Source organism: Pseudonaja textilis, chromosome 2, assembly GCF_049901715.1.
Source record: "Pseudonaja textilis isolate UNSWEBS1 chromosome 2, rPseTex1.2, whole genome shotgun sequence".
NCBI classification, from domain to species: domain Eukaryota; kingdom Metazoa; phylum Chordata; class Lepidosauria; order Squamata; family Elapidae; genus Pseudonaja; species Pseudonaja textilis.
This window is the reverse complement of record NC_141991.1, coordinates 194,744,437-194,767,072: the sequence shown is the minus strand read 5'-3', so window position 1 is coordinate 194,767,072 and position 22,636 is coordinate 194,744,437. Positions and strand designations below refer to the sequence as shown.

Here is a 22,636-nt window from a genome sequence, read left to right as displayed (position 1 = left end):
ACATCAACTGCAACTTTACACCAACTTTTTGTAAGTGGATCATAAGCTTCCTAACAGACAGGAAGCAGCAGGTGAAGCTAGGCAGAATCACATCTGATACCTGTACAATCAGCACAGGGCCCCCCCCCCCCCAAGGCTGTATGCTATATCTTCTCCCTATATACCAATGACTGCATCTCAAACAATCCATCGTTAAAATACTGAAGTTTGCTGATGACACAACAGTGATTGGTCTCATTCGAGACAATGATGAATCTGCATCAGACAGGAGGTTATACAACTTGCTTCAGACAGGAGATTATACAACTTGCTTCGTGGTGTAACCGGAACAATCTGGAACTGAACACTCAAAACCGTAGAAATGGTGGTAGACTTTAGAAGAAACCCTCCTATACTACCACCTCTTACAATACTAAACAACACAATACTAGACAACACAGTAGAGACCTTCAAATTTCTAGGTTCTACCAGATCACATGACCTAAAATGGACACCTAACATCAAAAACATCATCAAAAAACCACAAGAATGTTCTTTCTGCGCCAACTCAGAAAGCTCAAACTGCCCAAGGAGCTGCTGATACAGTTCTATAGAGGAATTATTGAGTCTATCATCTGCACCTCTATAACTGTCTGGTTGGTTCTGCAACCCAACAGGACAGACACAGACTTCAGAGGGTAATTAGGACTGCAGAAAAAACAATTACTACCCACCTGCCTTCAATTGAGGACCTGTATACTGCACAAGTAAAAAAGAGGGCTGTGAAAATTTGCAGACCCCTCACATCCCGAACATAAACTGTTTCAACTCCTTCCCACAAAACGACGCTATAGAGCACTGCATACCAGAACAACTAGACACAAGAACAGTTTTTTTCCTGAAAGCCATCACTCTGCTAAACAATTCCCTCAACACTGTTCAACTATTTACAAAGTGTACACTACTATTACTGTTAATCTTCTCAACACTCCTTATCACCCATCCCCTCCCACTTGACTGTTTCCTGGTATGATTTGATTGTTGATTGTACCCTATGACTCTCATTAAGTGTTGTACGTTATGATTCTTGATCCTTAACAAATGTACCTTTTCTTTATGTATACTGAGAGTATTTACACCAAGACAGATTCCTTGTGTGTCCAATCACACTTGGCCAATAAAGTATTCTATTCTATTCTATTCTATTCTATTCTATTCTATTCTATTCTATTCTATTCTATTCCATTCCATTCCATTCCATTCTATTCTAGAGGTTAATATGAAATAGTCTTGCATCCAGGCCTGTTGGCCTGCTTTCAGTAAGCATGAGTTATTATACAATGATTAGTTATTCTGCTCTTCTCTCTTCCTCTCTGATCCCCATAAGAGATGAGAAAGGGAGATGAGTCAGGCAGGTAAAATCAACACATAGATTGATTAGGCAAAAGAATAATCAAGTCAACATTGGAATGCAATAAAAGTGTTTTAATGAAAAGCATAGTCAAAGTTGAGAGTCAAAAAATTGAAGAGTAAGAATTATTGGCACACAACTCAATGTGGGCAATTGCAATTATTTGCAAAGGTACTTGTTTCTTTTTTGACAACAGATTTCTGAATTCACCCCAGGACTCAGCCAGCATTCATCTGTAGACTGGTGGTAATTCTCAAGTACCCTAGTTGTATAAACAGCATTCCTGTATCATTCAATTAGCCACTTTTTTTCTGTCACATTCCAAGACATATTAGGCATCAGAACCTAAGTATTGATTCAAGACTGGTTCACAGAGTTCCTAAATGTGGAAAGGGCAGGTAAGATCAAGTTTCTGTCATGGAGTAGGACTCAATTCTTGAGTAAAGAAGATCTTTGGAGGTCAGGAAAGATAAATAGTGTCACGCAATTTTTCACAGTTATGGTTTTGAAGGCATTCTGGTAAAAGTAGGTAGCATGCCAATGTCCATGTCCCATAGGCTGCAAATCATTGTCTGACGTCCATGATAATGTTTATTTAATAAGATGCTTGTGTACAGAGCAGCTGAGTTTGAGGAGTAAATGCTTGGAGGTCTGATTCCATTTCTCACAAAGTCCTTTAGATGATCACAACCTGCCCTGCCTTCTGAGTTTGATAAAGCAGCTGAATAATTCTGGCTGCCATCTCTTATGTTCTATGACTTGCTTCGATACCTCATTAGATTCCTCCCTCTAACCTTGAGAGATATAGGGCTGTCATAAGCCTATCCTATCTTCTAATGTTCAAGAGGTCAATGTGATGCAGCTTGCTGCCCATATAGAGTATATGCATGTATTTAAGGGTTTCAGCCCTTCCTTCTTTCTTTGTCGAATAGATGATTTTCTCCAAAGGCAAAATAAGCTCTCCTTTAAGGAAAAAAAGTCTAAAATTTGAAATGCAAACATTTAATACAGTAGTTATGGAAATCAGTGGTAGAGGTATTCAGATTATGGGAAAATAGCTGCTTGTTGTTTTTTAAATGAAATTTATGGAAGAAGATGTAAGACTCCCAACTGACCACAGAAGGCCACCCGTGTGCTACAAATAAGTTTCTGCCAGGATCTATAGATGCTGGAGAAAGCTTCAAATTAGATTCTAAGGAAAAGTTATCCCTTTGTGCACAATCGAAGGATACAGATGAATTCTAAACTAACTGTATAGAATTGTTAAAACAAAAATGTCAGCACAGCACAATAAATCAAAGATCAGACTGAAGTCACTGCGGTCATGTGACTTGTCTTTTCAGAGGTAGTACTTTCTCAAAAAGAGTTGTTCTTTCTGTTTCAGTTATTTCTCAACTTTTCTCTTTCTCCGAATTGTAATAAATTGAGAGGCTGCTAACCTCAGGGTCTTTTTCCTCAGCTTCAATTTAAGTTGTCTTTATTTAGAAGAATTCCACATGTTTTTATCTTAGCAAAGAGCTTGGATTCAAAGATACTTCCCTCTAAAGCTATGCCTTGGCTAAAGTAAATATTGATTGATCTAGGAGGGGGTTGACAAGTATCCAATTTTTCCCCTTCATGCTACCACAAAATTAGGACAGAAATGAGGACATATTAGAGATAAACACATTTAAAGTGGCCCATGTACGTTGATCCTGATACCATACAAATTTCAAACATTTGATTCTCTTGAGCTGCTGCTGCTATTTTGCTAGAGTAGTAAAATTGACTTCTTTAGCTGATTAGAGGAGACTTCTCTCTTTAGCAATGTTGCAAGAAATACAAGAACCAAAACATATTAGGAAAAAAAATGATCAACCAGAATTTTCCTAAAATAAAACTAAAGGTTCTGACCAATGGCTAAACCTACACTTGAGTCATGTGTTAAAATCTGCCTCTTGTCCAGCACAGTCCCTGATAGAGACTAATTGCTCAATGGACCACTGTGTCTTTAATCATTTAATTTCTCCAGTTCCACCGAAATGGTTCTCCGAAGGCCTTTCCTCGTCTTCTCTTCCTAAGAAGGCCTTTCCTCGTCTTCTCTTCCTAAGAAGAGCAGCTCCTTGTGGTTAAGACCAAATAAACACAAAACTGGAAAGTCTAGAAATGAAATACAACATCAGCTGATGGATACCCACATTCCATTCTTATCACATATCCTCTTGTATTGTGATTACCTTGGCATAATTTTGTTGGCTTGTTGTCATTTTAATCAGTGAGTTTCAATCTTTTGTATAGGAAAGGAAGCTCGGCTCTTGCTTTATTGATACCTCTCCTCATTATATTATTCTTGTATTACAGGGTGGTAGCCCCAAAGTGTAAAATGAAACCAGAGGAAACAAATATGATATAAATCATATATTAAACTCCTTATAGACAACCCCATAATCCCTTAATTCAGGGCTGAGTTGGGGTGACTGGATGGAGCTCATCATTTACTGGCTGGATGCTCTTTCTGTTGTAACATGGAGCTCACAGCATTTTATTTATTTTTTTGTATGTGCTCTGGGAGAAAAACATAAGCAGCTACCCATGACTGAACTCTCAACTTTCTGAGTGAGAAGCAAGCCACCACACTGCTCATCTATAAATACATCTCTATATATAAATCAGTGGTGGGATTCAATATTTTTTTACTACAGGTTCTGTGGGCATGGCTTGGTGGGCATGGCAGGAGAAGGATACTGTAAAATCTCCAGTCAGACGTGGTATTTAACAGTTCTCCGAACTACTCAAAATTTCCGCTACCAGTTCTCCAGAACTGGTCAGAACCTGCTGAATACCACCTCTGATATAAAAGCGATATACCACTCACATCATCATAAAATCTCCAGAACCGTAAAGCCTGCAAACTTGAAATTTGGCACATATGTTCCTCTTGATTTCTCACTAAGGATTTTTCAAAATGACCATCAGAGCATTAGTATTTCGTATATTATTATTATTAACACGCTCTGATGCTAAGGAATTCTACTCCCCCTCCCCACCTGAAAAGAAATCTGTTCCAAATGCAAAACACAAGAGGAGAGGAGTTTCAGTTTTAGTTTCACAGCACCAAGCAGTTTTAGTACAGAACAGTTGAGCTAAGCCATCCAAGGCTCCTTGCTGTCTCTTTCTTGCTCACACAGCAAATACTATTTCGGTTTCCAAACAGCCCTGAACTCTCTCACACACTGACAGGACACTAGCCAGATGAATACTGATGGATGCTGGTAAGCAGAGGCAGATTTTCCCCCCTTATTTTCCTCCCCGAAAACTAAGCCCGACCACAAAGCTTCGTAGTGAAGCACAGGTATCGAGTTAGTAATACATATTTTGCAAAAATCTTCTATCGGCTTTCTATTATGCATCTGGAGGTAGGCATATGACAGCTGATTAGATCTAAAAGTAACTTTGCTTTTGGATTTCATTCCGATACAACATCTCTTTGTTTCTCATTCAAACAGCCAGGCTTTTTCAGGCCCTCTGTAAACCTCAACAAAATGAAGTTGTTTTATGGGATACACAAGTTAATCCAGCTTTACTTTTAATTTCCCAAAATATCTTTTGATGAAACCTGACACTTGAAGCTATGGATAGACATATAATATGTACTTGAAACTATAGGTAATCCTCAACTTATAACCAGTTGCTTGGCAAACATTCAAAGTTATGACAGAACTTACCAGTTGCTTGGCAAACATTCAAAGTTATGACAGAGCTTACCAGTTGCTTGGCAAACATTCAAAGTTATGACAGAGCTTACCAGAAGTAGTTATAATGCTGTTCTAAAGTTCTGGCAGCTGATTCCCTGGTTACATGACCACATTTCAGGCTCTTGGCATTTATGGCTGTTTGCAGCATCCTGCAGTCATATGATCAGATTATATGTTTTTTGCCAAAACCTGGCATTTACTTCTGGTTCTGAGCAAAACCAGCCCTTAGTGAACAATTGGTTTGCTTAATTACCATAGCATTAGCTTTACAATTGCTGCATTTGCTAAACATTCCTCCCCCACAAAAGAGTAAAATCAGTCATTCATCTGACCATTATTTTTACAATCATCATAACTTATCATAATGAGTAGGCTCCATTACAGTCATAAGTGGAGGACTACCTGTATGGATAGACCTAAAATGTGCTAAATGTTAAAATTATTGATAAATGGAATATTAAAATGACAGAAATCTAAAGAGCAATAATTGTTCTGTATAACACTGTTAAATAAAGTGCTAAATGTTATAGCCTCTTTCACTTCATTATTATTAATAATAACAATACCCCCAAAAGCAAAATTCAAGTTTAACATTTTTATTTAATTATAAGATAAAATAAGATACAAAATGTGAAAGTAAATAGGAAAACAGTGGGGAGGAAGGGCGGGGAAGTTAGGAAGGATAAGAAAAAAAGAAAAAGAAACATTGATTTCCAACTCTGTCTGTTGCAATAATATAAGGCATTAACATCAAATCATAACTTTTTGTTTTTTTATAATAATTTAAACTAGCCATTTCTATAACGATCTATCAGTCTAATCAGTAAAACCCAAAATAAAAGTTTCATTCTTTTCCACTTGAAGCACAAAGTTCAGAAGTGGTCTCCATGTGGAAATAAAAGTACTTACATTCTTTTCTTTAATCGAAATAGTCAGTTTTGCCATTTCAGCCAACTCCATCAGCTTCTGAAACCATTTGTACATGGTAGGAATCGAAGTGTCCTTCCATTTTTGTGCATACAATAGTCTTGCTACTGTCAACATATATAGTATCAAAGTCCCAATTTTTTCTCCAAGTCTTTTTCCATTACAAGGAAAAGGAAAATTTCTGGTTTCATCATTATCTTTATTTTCAAAAATTTCTGTATTAAAATATGAATTATACTCAAAAATTTGCTGCATTATCACATGTCCACCATAGATGATAAAAGTTCCTTCTTTACTTTTACACTTCCAATATTCACCCAAAAGCAAAATTAATTATACTCGTCCGGGGACGAAACAATGTCTAATATTTTTATTAGACCAATATATAGAATGGCTTAAACTCAACCACAGCCATTTTCTTCTCCTTATTTGCATTCTGTATATAAAACATAGATTACCTGTGACTTGTAGCTCCTGCCTGCAATATTGGAGGCAGTCTGATATTAATAAATAACCATGAACTCTTCCAGTTCTTTCACTATTGCCACTCCCTGATTACCAGATTCTCCTGGTTAGGCCAAGGACACCCTTGCTCTTAGCATATCAAAGAGCAATAAGCACTACTGAAGATAAGACATCAGGCTGAAGTTTGCAAGATAGGAATCTGTGGAATCAGATTGCAGAATTTACTAAATATTGAGCATAGATCAAGTCTATTTATCCATAAATGAAAGGCAGCACCTATGGATTGGGAGGTGGGGAATGAGAATTCCCTACAATGCAGGATTAAATTAATTAAATTAAGGAATTAAATTAAGGAAAAGACACTAATTTATCAGCTCAATAATCCTGGGATCAAATAATACCCACCAGTTATGTACTGGAAAGGCTTACCTTTTCTCCTCAAGAAAACTAGCTACTTTAATTTTCAATCCTCAGGTGCCAATTCAACTCTGAAAGAATGCCCTTTATCCCATCTTCTTTTCCTGATTCCCAGAAAGAGGGCCCTCCAGCCTAACACTTCCTTAGGCCCAACTGTGTTTATTAATTTCAGTACATGAGCTAATATGCCTCAGTATGGATCAGTATGCACAGTTTGGGAAATTCCCATAATATATCCCCATCACTTTCCTTTCAAGGTTAGCAGGGTCATTCTGCAGAAAAGAAAAGAGTAAGAATGTTGAAGTATGAGTAATAAAATAAACAGTAAGAACAAGAATAAGCTTTATAGCCTTTTCGGCACTGCAGCCATCATCTGCCAGCCTCCCATGTGTAAACTGTCTGGAAATAAATCCAGTTTAAGAAATCCCTTCCCAAATTTCATCCTCAACCTCCTCTGGAAATTAGGATTTAAGGTGAAAGTGTATATAGCAATGGAGGGAGGGAGGATGAGGACAAGGAGATCATCAAGGGAGTTGGAAAGAGTATGAAAGCATACCCAAGAAAAGAAGCCAAGCATCAAGAGCAGCAACCCCATAGGAAGTATTTCTCATCCTAATTGGAAGTAACTAGCTACAACTTTTTTTTGAAGAGCACCAAGAGAATATGTCATAAAAATATAATATCTAGCCAGTTCGATCACCTCAGAAACTTCTTTATACTAAGTCTGTCTATTAGCCAAAGTCTTAAGCCTCTATCTAATTTCTTACAAATATTTTGCTGGATTTGAAAAGAATAAAAAGACGGAGTAATCCTTTTTTCCCAACTCTTTACCAATAGTATACATACAAGGTGATTTCATTTTCTGCTATGGAATGAATGTTGCACCTCTGTGCATCTATACGTATTTCTACAAGGGCTGGGAGGAACAAAGCAGGTTTATATACTTCCTGTCTGGGTCACATGACTGAGAGGGAAGGGCATTTAGAATGGAGCAATCAGCAACATTTTGAGTCACTGTTCAGCTATTCCTCCCTCCCTCTCTGTCATCTATATCTCTCCCTCTCCATCTATCTGTCTGTCTATCTATCTATCTATCTATCTATCTATCTATCTATCTATCTATCCATCCATCCATCCATCTTGTCCAAGAAAACTGTGTTTCGTATGTATGTATGTATTATGTATGTATGTATGTATGTTATAGATAGATAGATATAGATATATAGAGATAGTAATATTTAGACTAAGTAGTGTAAAATTTATATTATTATTGCTTCTTGTTTGCTTCCTGCTTTTCAACATTTTGTAAGAGAAATTCACTACTGAAGGTGTACAAGGCAGTATCCACCCAACAGGTAAAGGTTCAAAAATTCAGCTCAGTGAAGTTTATTTATCCTGCCTGGAGCGGGATGTGCATTGGGCAATGATATCCGTACTGGAAAGAATATACCTGTAAAGGCATGCAGAAAAAGAGAAGGACAAAATTGAGAAAAGCTACGTCAAATGAGCAAGAAAACCCCACCAATGTTAAACACTGATAGAAAACAGACGCAAGTAAGGAATCCAGATATGTAAAATCACTAACATCAATAACTGGTGGCAACTGACGCTCACTGAAGAGGTGAGCTGGATCTGTTGTGAAGTTACTAGCTCAAAAAGCTGGTTTTGTTTCCAATGAGTTTTGATAGTTCTCATTGAATCTACTCACCTGCTTCACACATATCCTTGAATCATGAACCATGGTTAATGACCTTAACAATCTGAATTGTATCTATTATAGGTATAATAGAATTAGAATGCATAATGTATAATGTTGATACAACCAGTATATCACATTTATAAAATTGAAGCTGTAATACAAGAGGAAGAAAACTATAATAAAACTTTATTTAAAAAAACACCACCACATAATTTGAATCAAACCTTGTATTAAGCCACAAGCCACATTAGGGCTTAGAAGCTTCCTCCAAAGGAGGCTGATCATAACCAGCCAGATGGTGGGACCTGCATCACAACCAAACCTCTGCCTGTTTTATATGTATGCATGACAAGAGGGATGGGGGGCTTGGATCACAACACCACACCCATCATCTTGAATTTTGATTTCTCCTCCTCCGCCTCAATGCCACTGAACAGCAAAGCATACACTAAACTGGTTCTGACCCATAACATGGCTTGGCTTCGGCTTAACACAGGGGTCCCCAAACTTGGCAACTTTAAGACTTGTGGACTTCAACTCCCAGAATTCTCCAGCCAGCTATGTTAACTGGAGAATTCTGGAAGTTGAAGTCCACAAGTCTTAAAAGTTGCCGAGTTTGGAGACCTCTGGGCCTTAACACATTGCACGAAGCCAGACATTGTGGCTTGTTAAGCCACGATTTAGGACATTGCGCTGAGTAAGTCTTTCAAACATTTTGTTTTGTTCGTTTGTTTTGGTTCAGTAACACGAGGCGTCGATTCAGTCACGGCGCTTCAACGGACGGCGCTTCGACATCTGGGAAGAAGCAATTCCCCGAACTAAAGGAGGGCCATGGCGAGGGTGCGCCAGCCTGTTGGACCGAAGACAACCGAGGTAACCGTGAGGTTGTCGGGTTTTCATCCCGAACGTCTGAAGGGGACGGGGACGAAGACGGGGGTGGAAACGGATCTGCTGTTCCCGAACAGCGCCGGATCCTCATCCCACAAGGAAGCAAAGAAAATAAACGCTGCAAGTTTAGACGTTCCCTCGCAGCCAAAACTAAGCAGAGCCGCCTCGGGCAGAAGCGGGAAGTCTCCTTCCCGAAAAGTGAACGTGAGTTGAAGGGGCGGAGCCTGGGTCGCCGACCGAGGAGGCTTTGACTCTCCCTGGGGAACAAGGCGAGTCCGCTGACCGTTCAAGCCGGAGTTACGGCCGCCCGCCGGGGCCCTCGAGCGGCCCGGTCTGTTTTTCTGCCTGGCGGGAAAGAAGCGCCCGAGTTATCCGAGGGATTTTCGACGTTTCCCCAGAGAAAGGGGCACCCCTCAGGCCGGCTTCTCCCGAGGGGCTGCCGAGCATGGGCGGGCAATGCTGCTGCTTATCCGAAGAGCAGAAGACGAGCCGGCTCTTGAGGCTGGAGATCGAGCGGCGGCTGCGTCGAGACAAGCTGCATTCCGCCGACGAGCTGAAGCTGCTGCTTTTGGGTGAGCCCGGTCGGCCCGTCCTCCTGCCTGGGTTTGGGTGAGCCCAGGGTGCGGTCAGGCCACCCTTGGGAATCCGCTTCAGGAGCGATCTGGGACAGATCAGGAACCTGCCCGGGGCAGGAGCAGAACCATGGGCTCACCTGTGCCAAGATCGCAGGATTTAGGGCAGGATTCCCCAAATGGAAGAGGTTCTGTTGAAGAACCTCCAGAGCCGAAGAAGCTTCTTGGATGAGAAGTGAAACGTCTTCAAAGAAAACCCCAGAAAGTCCAGTTGCCTCTTGAAAAAAGCACCTTTGGGACAACCATAGCCTGGATGACTGAGAATCTCCATAGACATTCTGTTTAAAAGTTGCTAGTATTATTTTGGACTATAATTTTAACATAGTAGTTGAGGCTGAGATATACAAATTGTGCTTATTCCTAATTTAAAAGATTTATTTTAAATAAATTTACTAGTAAATTAGGTCATATATTCTCAATTTAAGGAGCAGGACTGGACACCAAGGTGCCAATATTTCTAGGGAACTTACTCAAGACTATTTCCAACCTTACTTTACTGAGAGATACAGAGAGCTGAATGCAGGAAGTTTATTCAGAAATTGTTTGGGGAGGGTCAAACTGGCTTCTTATCTAGAATAGGTGAGTAATGCTGCAGTCTGTTGAGTAGACTTTGAAGTCCAGTTTACATTACACGGAACTGAGGGAATGTGGGCAGAGTTTACATAATCGCAGTGTGATTTTTTTTGCCACGTTTGCACAATTTATTCTTCTGCTGGGTACTTTATTGCATGTTATCACTAAGATTAGGGCTCTGGGGGTGTGTGGGGGGTTACCGCTATTGTGGTGCAAGAACCCCAGCACGTCTAGTTATTCCTAGGTGGCATGAGCCGATACTCAGTTTTTTGGTTCAGCCATGAAACTCCCATGTGCTTTGGCAAGCCACTACTGAGATAAATCCATTCCCCAAGGTTGTTATGATGATAGACCAGAGTTGGGAGAGAGTTATTTTGGGGGTGGTTCGGCCAGCATGCAGTTAACAATGATCATCTGCCTTGATTCTGCAGCCCCATTGGATTTGACTAAACCATTAGATCAGGGGTCCCCAAATTTGGCAACTTGAAGACTTGTGGACTTCAACTCCCAGAGCTGCCAAGTTTGGAGACCTCTGCATTAGATTAATGTGGGAAAGCTAAAACTAGCCCAGAGGAAGGAAGCCCACACTGCAGCCAAGGCAACAACACACAATAGTTAACATCGGCCTGCACCTTTTGCTAAGCTTACAAGCTTACAGCTTGGTTCTCTGCATGTTGTTTTCAAAAGGAAAAATTTTTAATAGAAGAAGCTGTGAGCAAATAAAGTTCTTATTGTGGTCCCAATGAAAATTATCACTTTCAAGTCACTCCCCCTCCACACACACAGTCCCGCCTTTTCTTTGAGTATGGGATTCCACAAGCCAAACATCAGCCTATGAACCATTCCTGATGTGTGAGATCTAGTCTGTATCCACCCATTCTTGACTCAGGAGAAACTGTACCAGCCTGGCTTTTGTTGGCTGTTTGTCATCCCACCTTTATTGTCTCTGTTTCCAGTCCCTGACAGGCATCTGACTTTCCTCGCATGGTAAGGGGTGACGATGCTTAAGAGATTTTATGCACTTTGAAGTTGTTTTGGGATAGTCTTGAAATAAATAAGCTTTAACACTGGTGTAATTGACAACTTCACTGATAGTCTAAGGATGAAGTGAATGCAATGTTTTGGGGATATCACTTTTGTTATAGTGATCGTGGTGTGATTAGGTAGAGAGGTAGAGGAACAGCCTGTGTCTTCACCAGTCATCATTTTTGGATGGTCCTTCTAGCAACAAAGCCTTCTTTTTTCTGACCACCCATTTTGACCATCCAAATCATAAATCCTAAAAAGCAAAGGGCCAAAAAAAGTCTGATATGTCTGTTTCCTTACTATTGTATTCATCATGCAAACTCAACAGATAAAATATAGCAAGAGAAGGAAAAGACATTCCCCTGTTCTCTTCCAACTAGCCAATATTGTTTCCTTTCACCATTTTTGTCCCAAAGATGCTTTTTTCAAGATGCAACTGGACTCTCTGGTCCTTTTTTGAAAACGTTTCGCTTCTCATCCAAGAAGCTGAAGAAGTTCCAATCCAAGAAGCTGAAGATGTTTCTTGGATGAGAAGCGAAACGTCTTCAAAGAAAACACTAGAGAGTCCAGTTACCTCTTGAAAAAAGCACCTTTGGGACAACCATGACCTGGATGACTGAGAATCTCCATAGACTTTCACCATTTTTAGGTGCATAGAATGCCCAGAGGCATTCCAGGGAAAAGGACATTAGTAAATAGGTGGGAATTAGTAGCATTTTGCTTTTACAACATGGATATCCTACTTGTCCAAAATATCGTAAATGGTTAAGGATGGGAAACAGCTCATGTGAAAGAGAAATGTATTTTGAGTCATTACAGATAGTTATTGACTTACCACTGTTTGTTTAGTGCAAAGTTAGAACTGGAAAAAGGTGATTTATGTCCAGTTTTCACACTTGCAACTGTTGCAGCCTTCCTATGGTCGCATGATGAAAATTTGGGTGCTTGGCAACTGGCATGTGTTTATGACAGTTGCAATGACTCAAGGTCATGTGATCACCTTTTGTGACCTTCCCAGCCAGCTTCCAATAAGCAAAGTCAATGGGAAAAGCCAGATTCTCTTAATGATCACATGATTCATTTAACTACTGTAATGATTCACTTAATAACTGGCAAGGAAGGGTTGTAAAATGGGGCACAAGTCACTTAACAACTGTCTTGCTTAGCAATGGAAATTTTGGGCTCAATTGTGGTTTGTAAGTCGAGGACTACCTGCATAGAGAAGAAAAAAAATGGTTATTGACGTTGCTGAGTCAGATAGGCCAAGGAATGACATGGAATAAAAAGCTTCGCTATAATCTAATTCAAATTTCAAATGACTGCTTGGAACTAGGGAAGAAGAATTGTAGGAGGAGAATGGTGAACTATTTTCCAAAGCATTTTTATGTTTATTCTTGCAAACATAATAGTAAAATAGCGATAACCATTTCTTTCTTGCTCATATGATAAATAGAGATATTCTATTTAGTACATTTTAAAAAGATTTTGAAGTACTGGTTAGAGTGCTTGAAAAAAGGGATAAAGCTCATGTATGAAACCTTGACTTCATAGAAGTAATAACAACTTTTTAAGTGAATTTTCTGGAACGTGCATTTCTGTTCTAAACATCAACTAAAGCAAATTCATTTTATTTACCAATACTATAACTAGCACTAGCAACATAGTCTTAAAACAGTTGAAAATCAAGGATAGTGATTTGAATCAGCATAGGTAAAAAAGTTGGTAACCAAAATATTGACGCAACTAAACCTCATTAAAGCCACTAATGTATTGTAACGTGCTTTCAAAACCACATTAGTTATGCCTGAACCTCATTTGTGGTTAATTATTTGCTCATTCTATTTTGCTACTCCTGCAGCAGTGATTTTGAATGAAACTAAAAACTGCATTGGATGTTCACAAACCAAGACAAAAGTACTTTTTAAGATGGGTTCCTGAGAACTGTTTAGCAGAATGACAGACCCTAAATATTAATTTCGCTTCCATTCCCACAATCTGCCAGATTTAAATAACAATGATGGGACCAAGTCCTATGTAACTCAGAGTCTGAGTATCTAAGCTCATATCTATACAACTACCTCACCCATCACTTCTAGAGCAGCCTATGCCTGGGGAATCCCAAGATTAGATAAGCCGTAGGTTTTTTTTTCCTTATCCCAATTTATGTCACTATAAGGTTAGTGCTATGCAATATATGACTCTTAAGTTCCTTTGGTTGCTCTTGGGCTCAATTGGAGTTTATGGTGATGTACATGGCTTTATAAGCAGTAATTCTTTCAGAGTAAATTCCTGCCCAAGCTTTCTCAAAACAGTTATTTTTGCAGTACACTGATCATTACAACCTCCTTAAAGTGAGGCTCAGAAACTGAGTGCCTGGGAAATTTTCTATCTCAGGTAAATTCTGCATGATAGACCTGGGTGAACAAGATGTTCTTTGCTGAAGTCTCCTCTTATCAAGAGATAGGACAGGAAGGGTCAAAGAAGAGGGCATTTTGATGACTGCTCCCCTCATTTGTAACAGTGTATCCCAGCACAAGAGTAGTCTCCCTCTTATTCTTCTTTGTGTTTTCCTGCAAGTGCAAAATCTGCTTTTTCTAATTTTGGCTCAACCAAGTGTTGGTCCATCCCATTCCGCAGGAATTGACTGATTGGCTTGTGATGCAAGCCTGACATCATGGGCTAGGAGAGAGGGACTGGCCCAAAGTCACCCAGCTGGCTTTCATGCCTAAGGTGAGACTAGAATTCACTGTCTCCCAGTTTTCTAGCCCAGTACCTTAACCACTAGCCCAAACTGGCTCACATCTCTCTTATGTCTTCCAAGAAATAGTTCTGGAAGGCCTTAATAATTAAGTAACTAAAAAATTATTTGTGCCATTACATTTTTGTTAATGTTTATTTTATATTATTTGTTGCATTAATTTTGCATTTTATTTGATTACAAGCCTCTTGAGCAAGATAGTTCATACGTTATATAAATAAAAGAAATAAAATGTTAAAACTGCAACGAAGTAAATTTACAGTGCATTTTATTCGTTTCCTTAGTAAAATTGATTATATGTCTACAATTTCTGGTTATAGTTATTGGAACATACATTGATATATATTGATATACATTTATAAATATTGATTTGCACACATTTTTTGAATGAAAGTGATTTCTGTTTGCTTGATATAGTCAGACATTTGCAATGTTTGTATGCAGCTCATTTCCATGACTTGGCATTTTCTGAATAATTTTCTTTATCGTCTCCCTTCATTTCCAGTGAAATGGAAACATTTCAGAGTCAAACTTGTTCATTTCAGTAAAACACACTCACACACACCCATATACCAGGTAATAAGAGTAGCAAGGTTTTACCCATTTTTTTTTTCAGTTTTCCAGAGAATGGAGAGAAAAAGGAAAAGAATGGTGAAGCAAGTAAACATATAAGCATAAAAGCTAGAGGACCAGTTATTGTCATTAGTCATAGGGCCCTGAGTCAATTTTGTGTTTACTTATGCAGAATAGTTATTGTTGTATTTTTATCCGATCTTTTTTTTAAAAAATGTCCTAACTATGAGATTAGGCAAACAAGGATGTTTTTACTTCCTGATTTGATGGAGTGACAGGGTGTCATGTAAAGTAAGAAACTTGGGAACGATAGTACTGTAGTAATTGGGTCAAGGAGAGTTTGCAATTACTGAAGTATTAATATACTTGTGATTGCATCTTCTACTTAATTTTCAGATATGCCATGGTTCTCAAGTAACAGACTAGATATTCTTCCCGAGATACTTCACAAACCCTTCGCAATAAGGAATTCTTCAATATTTTCAGTTATTAATTTTTGTACAAATACGTAACTAATTCCTTCAAAACTTCAGTATCACATGAATGAGAGAACATTGTGGTTGTGTTAAGTGTTGAAGTGGATTTCCTGTCTGCAAAAACCAAACATAATCATTGCTTTTTCTGAGTTATAAAAAACATTCAAAGGAAAGGGAGAACGACGGCATGTCTCCTTGGTAACAGTAAAACCAGCAGGCTTTTCAATTTCACTAGGGGGCGAAAATATCTCTCAATACAATTTTTAGATAAACTTTAGATAAATTATCCTCACTTAAAATAGTTTCCATTTTTTGACAGATACATTTGATGTGCAAAAATAGTAGTGGGGGATGGAAGGTATTTCCATGAGTTTATTTTCTGTGGAGAAGAGGATGTTTACGGTAGGAAGGAAGGAATGATTTCTGACTCCAGATATTTTATATGTATAATATGGTATTTATTGTTAGTTATTATGTCTGCCTTTGTGAGCTCGCTCTATCTCTGGAACTTTTACAGTAGAAAAATATACTACAGTGCAGAATTAATAAAATAGACATTAATAGTGAATATATATATAACTCCACCATTGCTGGTCTCAAGCCTGAATGAGAAAGGAGGAGGTTAGGCATCAGACTCTGCTACAAGTTGGCTGTAATTTCCAGGTAGCATCACTATGCATCAAACCCCAAACAACGCTTCTGCGGACCCTGAGATATGACAGGAATAATGCATAGAACAAGAAGACAATAACAATTAATATAATATTAGAAAGAAAATAATAGTATTAGCTTTCCTTTTATTTGTTTCTTGTATTACCTACAAGAGTCATCACTTCAACATTCAGACTCTTGAAAAACATATCTATTTTGTGAAGTTAGGGGAGGGGTGTCTGAAAATTTGAGCAAGTCTGTATTATCCAAATGCCAAGTACTGTAGTTTGCAGGACCCAGCAAAACATAGGAATGCCCTGATAACCTTTTGACATTTCAGTAATCAGAGGTCTGAGGCTGCGTGGTGGCCAACCCTACAATTCTGGCCATCTATTTAGGTTAGTTCACTGCTGCATTCCAATAGAAAATTTGCATACAGAGTAGAATTAGCTCCATTAATGATCAGTTAAGCTTGCACCTACTATGACAAGGGAAAAAATGTAACATCAGCCAGTTTTAGGGTCCTCTGGTAGATCTCTGGAGTATTTGGAGCAGATAGGCAAAAAAATGCACTCAATTATTTAATATAACAGTAGCAAATTGTTTTCTCCCTTGCCTGCCTGCAACCATAAATTATATTGCTGAAAAGACCAATGTGAAACCTTATGTGGAAAGTATGTGGATTTAGCTCAGTTCAAGCACAAAAGAAAATTCCTGGGTCTAGGCTTATTAAGCTTCTGTTTTTTTGTTTTTCTTCCATTAAGTTCCATTTGGTGGTTTGGTGGGCTTCTAAGTGACTTGAGTGACATCTAAAATCTCCCCAACATTTTGTAACACTCTGTTGTTTTTGTGAAACAATGTTTTGCCTTGTTTTAGCTGAGGAATAGAATAGAATAGGAATAGAATAGAATAGGAATAGAATAGAATAGAATAGAATAGAATAGAATAGAATAGAATAGAATAGAATAGAATAGAATAGAACTTTATTACGGTCTTAGACCAGCAATAGAGCTGAGGAATAGAACAAGACATTTTAACCGAAGTCCCATTGATGATATTACCTAGGCTGATAATAAAACTAAATGTCAAGCTCAGAGAGCAAAAATTTCAAGCTATATCAGGTCCAGATTAAAATCAATGTTTAAAGGTCAAGAAAAATTTACAAAGAAAAAAGGGTCAGGGAGAAAAAATGAAGAGAGAAGACGGGTTGCAGGAGGTGGTAATGCCCCATTTTTTGAATGAAAAATGTCGTGCGCATGACACAGGAAGGCAGGGTAATGGCACAAGTTCTCTAAATCCAGGTAGTCCTTGACTTACGGCCAAAATGTCTGTTGCTAAGCAAGACAGTTAAGTCAGTTTTGCCCCATTTTAACGATCTTTCTTGCCACAGTTGTTAAGTAAATCACTACAATTGTTAAGCTAGCAACCCGGTTGTTAAGTGAATCTGGCTTCCCCACTGACTTTGATTGTCCAAAGGTCGGCAAAAAGGATCATAGGAGCCCTGGACACTGGAACCGTCATAAATATGAATCATTTGCCAACCAGCTGAATTTTGATCGTGTGACCTCTGGCATGCTTCAACAGTCATTAAGTGTGGAAAATGGCCATGTCACTTTTTTCAGTGCCACTGTAATGTTGAATGGTCACTAAATGAAGTGTTGTAAGTCATGTTCTAACGATGTGAATATTCTTGCTATTTTTAATTTGTTTGGTAAAATACTAAGAGAGGGAACAAACATCCCATATCATGGGACACGTCAGTAGATAGGAGTCTGTAGAGATTCTTACTCATCCAGGTCATAGTTGTCCCAAAGGTGCTTTTTCAGGAGGCAGCTGGACTTTCTTCTTCTTGTTTTTCTTTGAAGACATTTTGCTTCTCATCCAAGAAGCTTCTTCAACTCTGGCAGGATAGTGGGGAATGGAAGGATTTATATTCCTTGAAGACAGGATTCCCCACTATCCTGCAGAGCTGAAGAAGCTTCTTGCATGAGAAGTGAAACTTCTTTAAAGGAAAAACAACAACAAGAAAGTCCAGTTGCCTTCTGAAAAAGCACCTTTGGGACCTATCAGTAGATATGGTGGCTACTTTCTTTCTATAAAAAGTTATATTCTCATTTGGGTCTTATAATCCATCTGAAGTGTCTTTCATAAAACTGATTTTAAGATATTTGTCGTAATAGGAAATACATTGAAATCTCATTGAATCTTGTATGCTTAAATAATACCGCCATCCCAATATAGGCACAAATCTGCAACCATTGATCATTCAATGAGGCAGTGTTTGCTTTAGATGTCTAAGAGTTAAACCCACAATTTCAATATCTGGAGATTGTTGTGGCTTTCCTGAAAGAAATTCATTTACAGCAATCAGTTCTTGCTGCCGCTTTTCAATGTATTATTATCCCCAGTTGTTCTCCTTTTCCATTTTCCAATGAAACACAAGAGCCGACAAAGAGGCTTTACTTTCTCCATTATAATAAGAATAATTTATAACCTGCTGGTGTTTTTGTAACCAGTGGCTGATCTATATAGATTCTAAAGTTATTCCACATTCTTCTAAATCAAGAGCAAGATTCATTACCTCAGGCCCTTTGTTTAATTCCTATGGATTCATCATCTGATGATACAATGAAGCTATCTATCATGGCCTATCTCCACACAGGATTTTCTAATGAGCAGAGCAATTTTAGACATAGCCTCAAGGCATGCAAGCATCTACCTATGGAAAAATTAAGTCCAGCTGTGATCAAAGGCTGATTTTTTATAGAGTGGTCTCCAGAAGATAAAAAACTTATATTCAACCTCGAGTCAAAAGACCATTTAACAAATAAATACTGTAGTAAAGTATTTACTACGGATGCACTGAATATAATTCCCATCACTATCTATAGCATGATTTATTTATTGTGAAACATCTGAAAGTGGCAGCGGGAATATCAGATTATGAAGGTTTGGTCTAGACATGACCCAACTCCCATAAAAATGTGAAGAAGCCAGACTCCCATAGTTATCAAAACCCTATCAATTTCAGACCGCAGAGATGTTATAAGCACAAAAAATACTTTTCACATCTTAACTACAGCAGTTAGAGTGGAGGGGAAGGAATAACTGAGATGGTTATGCTGGCAGCAGTCTTCCTCCTCTGACGTGTAATTTTCTAGTTCTCCAGTATTATTTGGCTCACTGAAATGTAATGCCTGCATATATAGGCAGAGTACAGACTGTAAAAGTCCATGCACTTTTCCAGAAGTTCCAGGGACCAAGGCAGCAACACCAGGTATTAAGGGATGCAGAGAGTTACAATTAAAGAAGAAATTAATTGAGAAGGTTTAATTCAATTTGATTATTTAAGAAGATTACTGGTAATTACTGGTAAATAAACAATGTAAAAAATAAATGGAAACGAAAGAGAATGCCACTGGAGATGAGAAAAACGGCAGCCAAAGGGGAGGCAGGCTTCAAACCATCCCAATTCTTCAGCTGAGGACAATCAAAGCAGCCATTCAGGACAAAAGGGGATTATAGTTTGCTGTATGGAAAGCAAGAAAGTAGCCGCCATATCTGCTGATATGTCCCAAAGGTGCTTTTTCAGAAGGCAACTGGACTTTCTTGTTTTTCTTTTCCTTTGAAGACATTTCACTTCTTATCCAAGAAGCCTAAGTCATTTATAAAGATATTGAAGAGTACTGGGCCTAAGATAGAACCTTGTAGTACTCCACTGCTTGCCTTCCCTCCATGTAGATGTAGTACCATTAAGGACTATTCATTGAGTACAGTTTGTCAGCCAGTTGTTAGCCAGCTTTGTCTAACTGGCTGTCAAAAAACATAACTGGCTTTATCGCTTTAGTTTTTATATAGATGGCTTGCTTGACTGATCTCAGAAGTGTGTTAGAAGGGACACAGAGAAACACATTCGGGCTTTAGCATGGCTTTAACTTGGCAGCCAAGAGTGCACCAGCACTGCTTCCTCTTCAGTATCAGACCTACATTTACTTGGGTGTTGGGCTTAACAGCAATGGCCTACCAAAATACTCTGCTGTATTTTCCTTCAAGAAAATCTGTGCCTTTCTAAATCTGTGTTCATTGCTGTTTTAATTTTTAAAACTTTTATTCATTTATTTATTTTTAAAGGAAGGAAGGAAATGATAGGGAGGAAGAGAGGGAAGATTTTTGATGCTCTCTGCCAACTTCCCAGAAGAAAACTCAATGGGGGAGCCAGCAGGAAGTCAGAAGTTGCTCTGGCTCACTCCCACTGCTTTTTTGCCCAGTAGTAGTCTTTTCTGTTTTTCTGTTTAGGTAAGGAAATATCTCTAGAATGATGACCCAACTAGGTAAGAATTGTCTAGTGATCGTTTAAAGCGCTACAGTAGTGCCTAAACCTAGTGACCATCTTGTTAACACAACTTAACAAATTGGTTAGATTTTCACAAGTTAAAGAATTGAGCTTCTTATATCAACCCAACCAGTGCATTCTACCAGTGAAACATATTGTTTAGTGAAGTCAAAGACAGAAACTGTCTGCAGGCCAAATTACTACGTTTTTTTTTAATGTTCAGAAGCTATTAAGGGGAGGTTAAAAAGAGAAAATGAAGAGAAGCCATAGTGTTGTATTGGTGAAGTGAAAGATAAGAAGTGAAAGTTAAATAAGAATAATTTAAAGATAAATAAGAATGAAACATGTATCAGTAAAAACAACCAGTACACACAGAGATACTACTTGATAGAAATAATTAGCTTCATTACTCAATTTTAAAATCGCCTCAGTAGTTTGCAAACCATACAGGAGACACAGGCATTTTCAGATCATCTAAAGCATTTGAGTTTTACAATCCCTCAATATTTTCATTTATGGTATTGAGAGACCTCTAGTGGTGGCATGGGGGGTTTTAAACAAAAATTAGGGTCTCTTGCTGTTTCCTAAAGCAGTCAAACCACCATTCTTATAGCTAATAACGTTTTAAAGATATAATGTACAATATCTAAGTAGATTCTTTACTAACACTTTAAGAGATATTAAATATATCAGTAGTAAATTTACCTGAAGAGGGGATTTTCTGTTACAATTTTTGAAGAATTTCTCCCCCAAACTATAGATATGTAGGTGTATTAGAAAGATTTTCAATAACAGACTTATTCTTTCAGATTCTTGTGAATTAACGTAATGTTTTCAATCCCTGCTTTCATTTATAGTGACTTCATTATTCTGACTTGGTTTATAGTGACTTAAAAGCATTATGTATATTATCGTTTATATAAAAACTGAAATTTTGTGACTGTCTGTGCCTCAGGCATCTCCTTACTTAGTACCAAATTATACTTGCTACTTTTTGGATATGCCTGTGAGTGCATCAGTTGATATTAGCATGAAGGAATAAAATCTCCCTTCCCTTTAAAAGTTCTCCTTTCTTTCCTTTCTTACAGGTACAGGAGAGAGTGGGAAAAGTACATTTATCAAGCAGATGAAGATAATTCATGGATCAGGCTTTACAGAAGAAGAGCGGAAAAGCTACACAAAACTGGTTTATCAAAACATATATTCCGCTATGCAAGCTATGGTGAGCGCTATGGATGCTTTACAAATACCATACTCATCTGAACAAAGCAAGGTATAGTATTGCACATAAATTAAAATCACTTCTGCTGTTTATTGTATAAGTCAGGTTAAGTAAAAATGCACTGGCATAAACCCATTCAGTCAATTTGGGTAGGGCATGATTATTTAATGTAGCTGGAAATATGCAGTGATTCTATGGATTCTAATCAAGAATTTCAACCTTATGATAAAACATGTATTATTTCACAGTGTGATGAGTTTAGGAATATGTTACATGTACATATACAAAGGAGTCTCTCGTCTTTTTCTTCAACTTTCCTGCTCTTAGCTATTGCCAAGTTTTGTTATTATTTGTTTTGTCCAGCAGCTTTCTATATTCTGGCCATATAAGGCTTTTGGCCTATCCAATGCTCAGTAAGCCTTCATAGTGTAGTAGCTTCATTGCATCTCCATCACTGTCCTTCAGATATTCTTCTAATCTCCTTTTTTATTTTTCAACTCTTTGGTGTACTTACAACATTTCATGCCCACCCATTTTCCTTGGTAAGTAGAGTCTGATATTGTCATTAAATGAAGGGTATGATTTATAGTCATTGTGTTTCTAGTCTTTCTAGCCAGACCTTTTAATTTTGTTTGAGCTTAATCCACTACTCCAGCTGTATATCTAATGACTGGAATCGCCAGGGTTTTAATTGCCTTGATATTATTTCTGCCACTGTGTTTGGACTTTAAGATCTCCTTCATTCTGCTGGTTCATTTTAGCTGTTCATTTTTCTTGACTTCAGTATGTTGTTGTCAGCCCGAGGGATATCCAGTATTTGTAGCCATTTTATTTCCATAAGGTATCTTTAATCCTTCAGTTTTCTTCTATTG

At 38.2% G+C, this 22,636-nt stretch overlaps 1 protein-coding gene and 1 long non-coding RNA gene across 2 annotated transcripts in view; one reads left to right on the top strand and one right to left on the bottom strand.

Annotated features, from left to right (window-relative positions):
- Window positions 1-1,443: 1,443 nt before the first annotated feature.
- On the bottom strand, window positions 1,444-7,838 carry LOC148127300 (uncharacterized). The gene is made up of 3 exons (XR_015742192.1): window positions 7,780-7,838; window positions 6,030-7,205; window positions 1,444-2,348 (listed from the first exon to the last, which is right to left on the bottom strand). It is a non-coding gene; the product is annotated as an uncharacterized LOC148127300 (long non-coding RNA).
- A 1,771-nt stretch (window positions 7,839-9,609) lies between these two features.
- The window catches only part of LOC113438457 (guanine nucleotide-binding protein subunit alpha-14-like), a 35,311-nt gene continuing 22,284 nt past the window's right edge, over window positions 9,610-22,636 (top strand). The window contains exons 1-2 of the mRNA XM_026703829.2: window positions 9,610-10,092; window positions 21,631-21,815. Of these exons, the coding sequence (XP_026559614.2) occupies window positions 9,966-10,092; window positions 21,631-21,815 (312 nt within the window). The 5' untranslated portion in view covers window positions 9,610-9,965. The remainder of the gene's footprint in view (window positions 10,093-21,630; window positions 21,816-22,636) is intronic.